This window comes from Atta colombica, unplaced genomic scaffold (assembly GCF_001594045.1).
Source record: "Atta colombica isolate Treedump-2 unplaced genomic scaffold, Acol1.0 scaffold205, whole genome shotgun sequence".
NCBI classification, from domain to species: Eukaryota; Metazoa; Arthropoda; class Insecta; order Hymenoptera; family Formicidae; genus Atta; species Atta colombica.
This window is the reverse complement of record NW_017259300.1, coordinates 858179-867449: the sequence shown is the minus strand read 5'-3', so window position 1 is coordinate 867449 and position 9271 is coordinate 858179. Positions and strand designations below refer to the sequence as shown.

The 9271-nt window shown below is 32.5% G+C and overlaps 1 protein-coding gene across 1 annotated transcript in view; it reads left to right on the top strand.

Annotated features, from left to right (window-relative positions):
• Positions 1-9271, top strand: part of LOC108687362 — a 27786-nt gene that overhangs the window by 16189 nt on the left and 2326 nt on the right. Inside the window, exons 3-4 of the mRNA XM_018193071.1 lie at positions 5924-6026; positions 6101-6284. Coding sequence (XP_018048560.1) covers positions 5924-6026; positions 6101-6284 — 287 coding nt within the window. The remainder of the gene's footprint in view (positions 1-5923; positions 6027-6100; positions 6285-9271) is intronic.

Genomic DNA, 9271 nt, shown 5'->3' with positions numbered 1-9271 from the left:
ATTTTATTATTATAATAATTATTATAAGAAACTCAAGCATGATGAGAGAAGCAATATAAAAAGTTTAATATTTTTTGCAATCAGCTTAAGTGTCCCACATACTCAAACAGAATAACAGGTTACGATAACAAAAAAATGTTACTAAATAAAAATCAAGATTGATTGTAAAGTGATTTTTAATAATTATTTTAGAGTTATCTTAATGTCAATTGGATATCATTATGACTTTTTGTTCTATTTGAATAATTATTTTAATATAATTATTCACATTCAAGTATTTCTAACAAAATTGTTTTCAGTTCTTTATCTAGAACTTTTAAGTATTTTAAGGGTACTTTTAGGTACTTTAGCAAAACTATTCTTTCTTTGTAAAAATGTTATAGAAATAGGATATTATTAATGACATCGTTGTTTAGCAATAGTATAAAACTATTTTTTCAGTCAGTCGTCCATCGATAAAATTTTCGAGACAGGAGAGAAAAAGGAGATAGATGCGGCTTCGCAATACTTTCGAGAACCGATTTCTAGTTCTACGTAATTGCACGTTTAAACGACAACCTCCTGCTGAGAAACCAATTGAAACGATAACGAAATTACATTGTCACGGCAAATGGGAGTATCCCCCGTCAGCCTGTACTGGCAACTTTGCATCAAAACTTTCTACCGCTGCGCAAGAGTAACCCTGTTAGATTGACGAACATTGGCCCCGAGGGGTCGCAAACTATAGACGTCGCGGTAATTGAAGGGTTTGCTGCGGGAGAGAGATAAGTCCATTTTGATACATTTTTTACCAAGACGATATAGAAAGATAATCTGAAAATCTTCTTGCGCTAAACTTTACACAGCGATGAGTCCAAATTGTTTATTACAATTTTTAATATAATATAACATATTAAATATATTTGAAACTCTATTTATTTGTGGTAATACAGATATTTAAACACGTAAACGGTACTCTTGAAAAATGAAAATAATATTATCAAGTACTTTTAAAATTAGTACTTTTTGCGGTTTCTAGATTTTTTATTTACAAGATAAATTTCGGAAATATTTATGAAATATAAAAATTTTTCTATGTAAAAATTCATTAAAAATTAAACTGGTTGATGATATTTTAGCGATATTTATTTTATGAAAATTTTTATAATTTAATTTGTTCTAGTTCTAAAATTATCTCTTTTTCTCTCCATCTAATATTATTTTTAATAAAATTATTTCAACTCTCGGTAATATGTGCTATACATTCATTTTAAATACGTTCATTTTGAAATTTTTATAATTATCACGGAAAGAACGACTTTGTTGAAGTATCTAAAAATTTAGCTAGATATGGATCTGAAAATAGTTTTGTTAGACTATTAAAATTATTATGTAGACACTCAAATAAGCAATTCTGTAAAAAGTATTGACATTCTAGCAACCAGTTTAAGCATTCTCATATAATTATTACTCATATAATTATTTTTATGATAACAAAATTTGTTTTCACATTCGTTTTCACATTTATTTGAATAGTACTTTAGTAAAAGTTCTTTCTGAGTTTATGTACTTATTTCCTTTTATGATTACGAAGGAGAGATTTGCCGTTGCCGTAAATCAAGAATTTAGCGTGGTGTTGCACGAAACTTTTCAATTATTTCCCTCGCTCGGCCGTGATCTGTTTCCATCATTGGATCACGTACGCACCGGTAAATTATTTCACTCGACAGAAAGATTATTGATTTTTTTACATCATCAAGAATGAAAGTATCAATCGCAGAAAAGCAAAAATGCATGCTCTTTGACGGACGAAACAAGCGACAGAGGAGAGAAAGGTGAAATACAGAAACATGAACGAGTACACGATACAAATTTATGTGAGAGAATGGGGCGTGATATCCATTGTTCGATACACGCTCTCGTTAAAAACAGAGAAGTTATCTACTCTCTCACACTGTGAGCTGCTGCGCAATTAATCCCGAGGCGGAGCGTAAATCGTGGTTGGCTTTTTTTATGCGTGCTTTGTAATTTACTGCGTAAAGAGATACTGCGAAAGGAGATACATAAAATAAAGGGGGAAGAGGCGTGTTTTTACTAAGAAATTAAATTGCGCCCGCACTTCGCGCGAAGTTGCGCCGAATCGTGGTTCATGAAATCTCTCCTCTTTCGTTCTTTTTTCTTTTTTTTTTTTTTTTTACGTGGGCGTGCGCGCGGCCAGTAAATGCAATAAACTGGCTGACGGGAAGAGAAGTCACGTATTTATTTGTATACCGCATGACGAATGCGGCTAATCTGACTGCGAAGCTTGGCCGGGTTTTTCGCGGGTGAAATTCTCGGGAAATCACTTTATCGTGCTGCGTTTTTCCGATGGAGGGAATCGTAGAAACGTCACGACCTATCTTTCAATTATACGAGCGAACACGCGCGCGTAATCGGACAGAAACGGAATTTCAATAGTAATTCTAATTGCTGATGCAACGGTGATTCTGATTTTCCCGTGTAATTTAGTAATAAACATCAGTCTTACAGATGGACGCTTTCAAAATTACGTATACGCCAATTTTGGACACTGACATTTTCAGTTAAATATAAGTTCGTCAAAGAGATTGGCGTCCAATTTCGCGCGTGTAATTTCCAATAATTCCGTTTTCATCGAAACGGTGTGACTAATGCTGTTTGTGATGTTACTGGTAAATTTACGGCTCACGTGCGCCCGCTCAATTAACTACCTTGGTGCGCGAAACGGAAATGAGAGTCGCGTATTACGTCCGTATGCAAGATTGAACGAGTTAGTCCAAGATGGGGGAGTAAAATACTCGTGACATCCGAAACTGATACACACGCGTAATTTTGTCTTTTCATGAGGGCTGCGCGCTGTAATAAAGTACGTAAAATTACATAATTTATAGTGGAAATATACATAAAATTAGATTTTTACAAAAATTAATATATGGAAAGAATTGTTTTGATAAAGTATCTAAAAATTGAGATATAAATCTGAAAATAATTTTGTTTGAATATATCATCAAAATAACATGTAATAATAATTTTGTAACACGCTCAAGTTAATTGCTAGAATATCAAATTTTTTTTTACAGTACTGTGCATAATGCTTTCTTATATAATTATTTTCCTATATAATTATTTCCTATATAATTATTTTGATAATCTAATGAAATTATTTTCAAATCTGTATCTAATTAAATTTTTTTCAAAACCGTATTTCTGTGTATTTTTACTTCTAATTGTTTAAATATGTTATTTTAAACAAAGATACAATAATTTAAAATACATTCAACTCGCGAAAATCAATTAAGGAAATTTAGAAGCGAATATCTAATTATATTAGCATTAAGAAAAGCTGTACATAATTTGTTAATGTTAATTATTACATTAATATTACTAAAAATTTAATTTGCAATTGTTTAATTATTACAAAGAAGAGTAATTTGATTTGTAACTTTATTTATGTGAGAGCAAAAAGTACTCGTACAAGGAAATTTATTATAAAAAAAGTCTTATTTGTAGAAAATAAATATTAATTAGCAATTTTATACAATGATAAATGAATACATTCAGTTCTAATGTAAACAAACGAGCTTCGCATGTTTTCCTGATTTTAGAAGCTAAATTTCTCGTTTGTACAAATACTTTTTGAGCATTTAAACAATATAATTTTTAATTTTCACTTATTTTTCGGATAATACATTTTGTATAATTAATATACATCATTTTAGTATATATAATTTTAAGAAACATACAGTTTATTTTATTCTTATGAATAACTATTTAATTATTCAACAAGGAATGATCGTTAATTAAATGTCGAATCGACATTTTGTTAAATTGGTGTTAAAATCATTGAATTTATATTGATTCGACATCAATTCGATGTCGACTTATTTCTCGTTGGATGATATTTTTAAAAAAGCTTTTTAAAAGTTTTTTTAAAAAATATTTTCTCTGTACGAAACTTTTTGTACTTACTGTACATAAATATACCACATTTGACAGTAGATCTTAAAAATATCTACTACAATTGTTGTAATTTTACGTGAAATATTTTTATAGTGCATTTGGGGCTCCAAGAACGTTGAATTCTCAATTGCGCGTAATGCACGCGCATAAATCTAAAGTTACTTGGCCTGGTTTTGCAGAATTTTGCAGGGCGAAATTGCATTTGCAGTAATCGTTATAAGTTTTTACTTTTGTTAATGGCACTGGACAGGGTTGCGCTATTTGTGTAAATCGTGGGAGCGAGAAGCGATCGATAGCTGCAACGACTTTTGCGACCGGTGAATTTATTCCGCAGAGCGTAACACTCGTGCATCATTTGATACGAAAGCGTGGTGTTATCAATTAAACGCAATCGGCCGTAATACGGTAATTCATTCGTTTCGCAAATATAAATCCGTCTCTCCTAGAGCGCGCGCTGCATGCACCGGAAAAAAAAGAGAGGACATCATAGATTATCGCTCTCGTGATAACATTGGGCCGAATTCCTCCGCGGACTTTCCTGGCGAAAATAAAAATTGGAGCGTAAGTCGAATGTAAGGGAAGAATGACGGAAGCATAAACAAGGCTACTAGATGACATAAATTGAAACAACGAAAAGAGGCATCTACCTCTTAAAATACTTCTTTTACGTTACACTGTTCCAATTTACACTTTCCAGCTTCGCGTCACTCTCTTCTTACATTCAATTTACGCGACAATTTTTATTTTCGCCAGAGTTCTTCTGACTCTCAGTTTCCTCGAATGTCTCCTAGCAGAGAAGCATGTGGCTCTTAATTTTTAATTAACCGCTCCGCCGTCTCTCGAACGTGCGCAACGCGCATAACTTTGTCGCGCGTTACCGAGCTAATTGAACGGTCCTCCGGGCGCCCTTCTAAGCGCGACCGGAAAGTTTAGACGGAAATTTATTAGCGCATTCCACTTCAGAATTAAGTAATGCTCTTATTACTTGCAACCTCCTTCATATTATGCTTATACCGATCAGATGCATAATATCTTTAGAGACGCACGCGCGACTTCCCTTTCTGTCTCATCGCCACGCCGTGTACTTGTCTGTGCGGATATGGATTTATGGTGAGCGGATTTATAGCACGGTTTTTTTCCCTTTATAATAAGCTGACGGGCTTTGTTGTAACCAACCGGCTAATGAGACCGACATTGATGAATGAACGCGCGACTTGACTCGGGTCGGATCAAACCGCGAGTATGCTACTGATTACGAAGCTGTGGATTTATTTGAGGCGTTGATCTTTTCGCACTTCAATTTTATCCCTGTGGTTTATGTATTTTGATGTATGCTGCATCGATATCAATCATATTTTGGCAAATACCTCAATATTTTAAAAAATGTTTAATGTTATAATACAAATTATTATATACACTGAAAAAAAAATTTCAACTAATTAAACACATTTAGTTGTTTGCTCATTTAGATTTGCTTAATTTAACAAATTTTATTTAATCGAATTCAACCGTAGTCTGCTTAAGAAATTGTTCAATATTAAGCAGTGTTTAGTTAGTTGAACATTTTTTTTTTTCAGTGTAGAAATTCTCGAAGAACGGAAGTAAAGAATCGGAAGAAAAATAATCTTAAATAAAAAAAAAGAGTAATATTTCGAAAACGCTTTTTTATTTTATAAAAATGTTACGTTAAAAAAAATTTATATAAAACCATGTAATATTAATAATATTTTTCTTTCTGTAAGATGAGATTTGAAATGTATTTTACATCACGAGATTTTTGTAAAATAGTTGTACACATACATATGTGTTAAATAAGAATAGTAAAATATAAAAATCTATTTAAATGCTTGCTAAAATAAATTTTATTTGTTTAAAACATTAAGTACCGAATTGGCGAACGAAATTAAACGTAACTATAAAGAAAAGAGAAGATCGTGAACTGGTTAAAAGCTTCAACTTGCTTCAGGGTTGGACGAGCAACTCGACCATCGACAGACTGTACAAGAGGAACACGGACCCTCCGGCTGTTGTGGACGTGAATAAATTCTACGATGACAGGGCGACGCCAGGTAAATAGCAGAGGTTGCCGTATGCTTCTCGCTGCTACTAGAGCTTGAATCTCGTCGGTCTTTTGCTCCAATAGGTATCGCTTCGGAAACACAACTGCAAGACCCGAGGAATCTCTACAAGGAGGAGGTTCAGGTGTATGAACTTACGGGTGGTGTCGAATTGGTACCTTTGTTAACCAGCAGACGCCATCAGTCGTATCCGCAGTCTAGCCGATATCTCGCCACGGATGCCACTCGTCCGGGATACACGATAGAATCGTAAGTAGGGATAGGCTGTATTTGAATATTGGTTTGTTTATCTTCAAAATGATTGATTTGTCGCTCTATGAATGCAAAACAATTCGTCGCTTTGCTTCGAGTTTCAAAATAAAATGACAAATTCCAATTCTCGATATATTCAATTCCATTTTACATAATTGATTAAGTATAATTCTTTTTTTATGTAATTATTTAAATATAATTCTTTACATTATGTAATTAAAAGTTATATTTGTGTTTTTTCGTATTAATACTTTCGAGAATTACACTTGTAACGTGCTACCGAATGACATTTATCGTGTCACATTAAATTGCAAACATTGAAGGTGACAGATGTTGAGATGATAGAATAATCAATAAACAGCATGCCTGGTATAAATACGTAACTGGCTGTAATCACGTACATTTAATCATTACCGTAATTGATATTAAAAGTCCTTATTGTTGTCCCGCAATTTACTTGATGAAAATTTTATTGATCATTCATTTAATCGAAAAAGATGCATTTGATATTTCGCGCCCCTCCCCTCCCCCGAAGTAATAAATGCCAGAGTAAATTGTTAGAACTCTCTTTATAATTAAATGAATCTAAATCGAGCAAATTCTATCATTAAATATATCGTTTCCTTATTTCGAAAGTGACACAATTTAAAACGTTAACGTTTTTAAAAAAAGGAGAACAATTTTTTTTAACTTGGCAATTATTGAAAAATTCAATAAATTCAATCGGTAAAAAGAACCTATTGATATGATCAAATGTATTTTTGTCATTTTCATTTTGCAATTCTTAAAAAAAATCATCCTCTTTCAGTTATAATTTTAACGATTTTTTTTTAACTACCCTTTTTAAGTTGTGATTATTTTAATGATTTTTTTGAAATTAGTACTTTTAATGATTGATATGGTAACGTTTACTTAACTTATTCATGATAAATCACGTTTTTCAGGTTGTGTCACTTTCGAAGTGAACGAACGATATATCGATTTTAGTTTTCTACTTTATATTTCGAAACATGACATAAATTTATAACATTTTCCCGAGTATATTTCCTCCATTTTTTAGTCTCCCTTTTTTTTAACTCTTGACGTATTTTCTTTTTTTTTTTAATTTAACAATCTGACGTGAAAATCTGAGACGCCTTCGTGTAAAGCGTAAAATGAAAAACGAGAATAGAACGACGCGCGCTTAACATCGTACATTCGCATTTCGCTGCGTAGTAAATGTCAATATCTCGGTTATATAATGTCGTGTTCATTTACAATAAATTTTTTATTCGGTGCCTAAGTATGACAAACGCGACAAGACATGACGGTAACCGGAGAATTGATTAGCAACGATACGACACTCGAGGGATGTAACTACATTACAGGTAATCAACCAATTGACCCGGATGCACTCGACCTCGACCATTTCACCTGTTCCTGCTCAATTTCACCCTCATTTTCCTCCCTATGCACTCCAAATATTCATCAGCATAATTTTCCATTGCCATCGTAAAAGAATATTTTTCTATGAAGAATTTATTTCTTGAAGGAAGAATCGATTCTCTTTGGAAATACTCGATTGGAAGATTTATGTATAAGCTTCCTGCATAAATATATCATTATACAGCGACATTTCATGCACACAAATGTAATCATATTTTAAAATTTTTCGAGAAAAATTCAAAACATGTATTTCTGGTTTCTCACGGAATTATGTTATGTATATACTGGAAAATCTGAATTTGAGATACGTATGATAAGTCATATTTGAATATCTGACAATCACTTATTTCCGAATAAAATTTTTCGAAAATTATCGCATGGAGAAAAAAAAATATTTTTTTATTTTATTTGAATTAGTTGAAAAAATAAATATATATTATCCGAAGAGAGTGAACGTAAGTTATGAATAATACAGTATTATATATATATATATATATATATATATATATATATAACTTTATATATTTTTTACAGTATAGTACAGTATAATACAGTTATAATATTTTAAATTGAATATATAATATACTGTAGTAAATGTATTATATATTGAAGAGAAAGAAAAAGAAAGGGAGCTAATATAATTGTGAATATGATAGTTCCATAAATATATTTAATGTTCAAAGTTCTGTATTCAGTTGATTGAGTAATTAATGTAACTCTTCTCTGGCATTGCATCCGATAGGATAATGCTGATTTATCGTTCGATAAATCTGTGTGTAAACGGTCGTAGCGCCAGACGCGAACAGAAGCAGCACCAACCTGACATGTAACGAGACACTTTGATAACGTTTAATGGAATAGCATATGAGAGAAAGTTACCGGAGGTGTGCAATGTTGTTTATAACACAGTGGGTCGACATTCAAACGCTGCGGCACGCCTGTAGTAATTAATCATCCTCGATTATCTATCACCGTGCGGCGATAACCCAGAGAAAAAAAATGCGGTCGTGTAGCCCGGAGCGTTATTCACTTAAAAAAGACATTTTATCGTGTTTTTATTCTTCTTTTTTTTACGGTAAAATCGCGAAGGCACCTCGGTACTGCGGGCATGAGTATTTAATTTGGCGACACACATTGCACGAGGATCGATATTGCGTTCGATTGGTTTGCGCGCGTTCTCGAATACCGCTATGCGAGGTATTCGCGCGAGTTATGAGCACAAAGTCGTTAAAGACTGTTCAAAGCATCGAGAAAATATCGATGACTGGAACCGATCAAATGGAAAGCTTTTTTTGCACCAGTTGGCTTAATTTAACGTATGATTCAGAAATAAATCAAAGATAGATATCTAGGTTGCATTGCCAGCAACATTTATGGTTCATGATGGTGCAAACACAGGTGATATCATTTAAAATCATTTATGTTAGTTTTAAATTATTTTAGAAAAGAAGAAACGCAGAAATGGAAAAGTTCTTTTAAAAAAAGCTAAATATTTTCATAAACAAACCGACTAAAATAGAAAGAGTTCATATGGTATGAATTTTTGAAGTTAACATTTA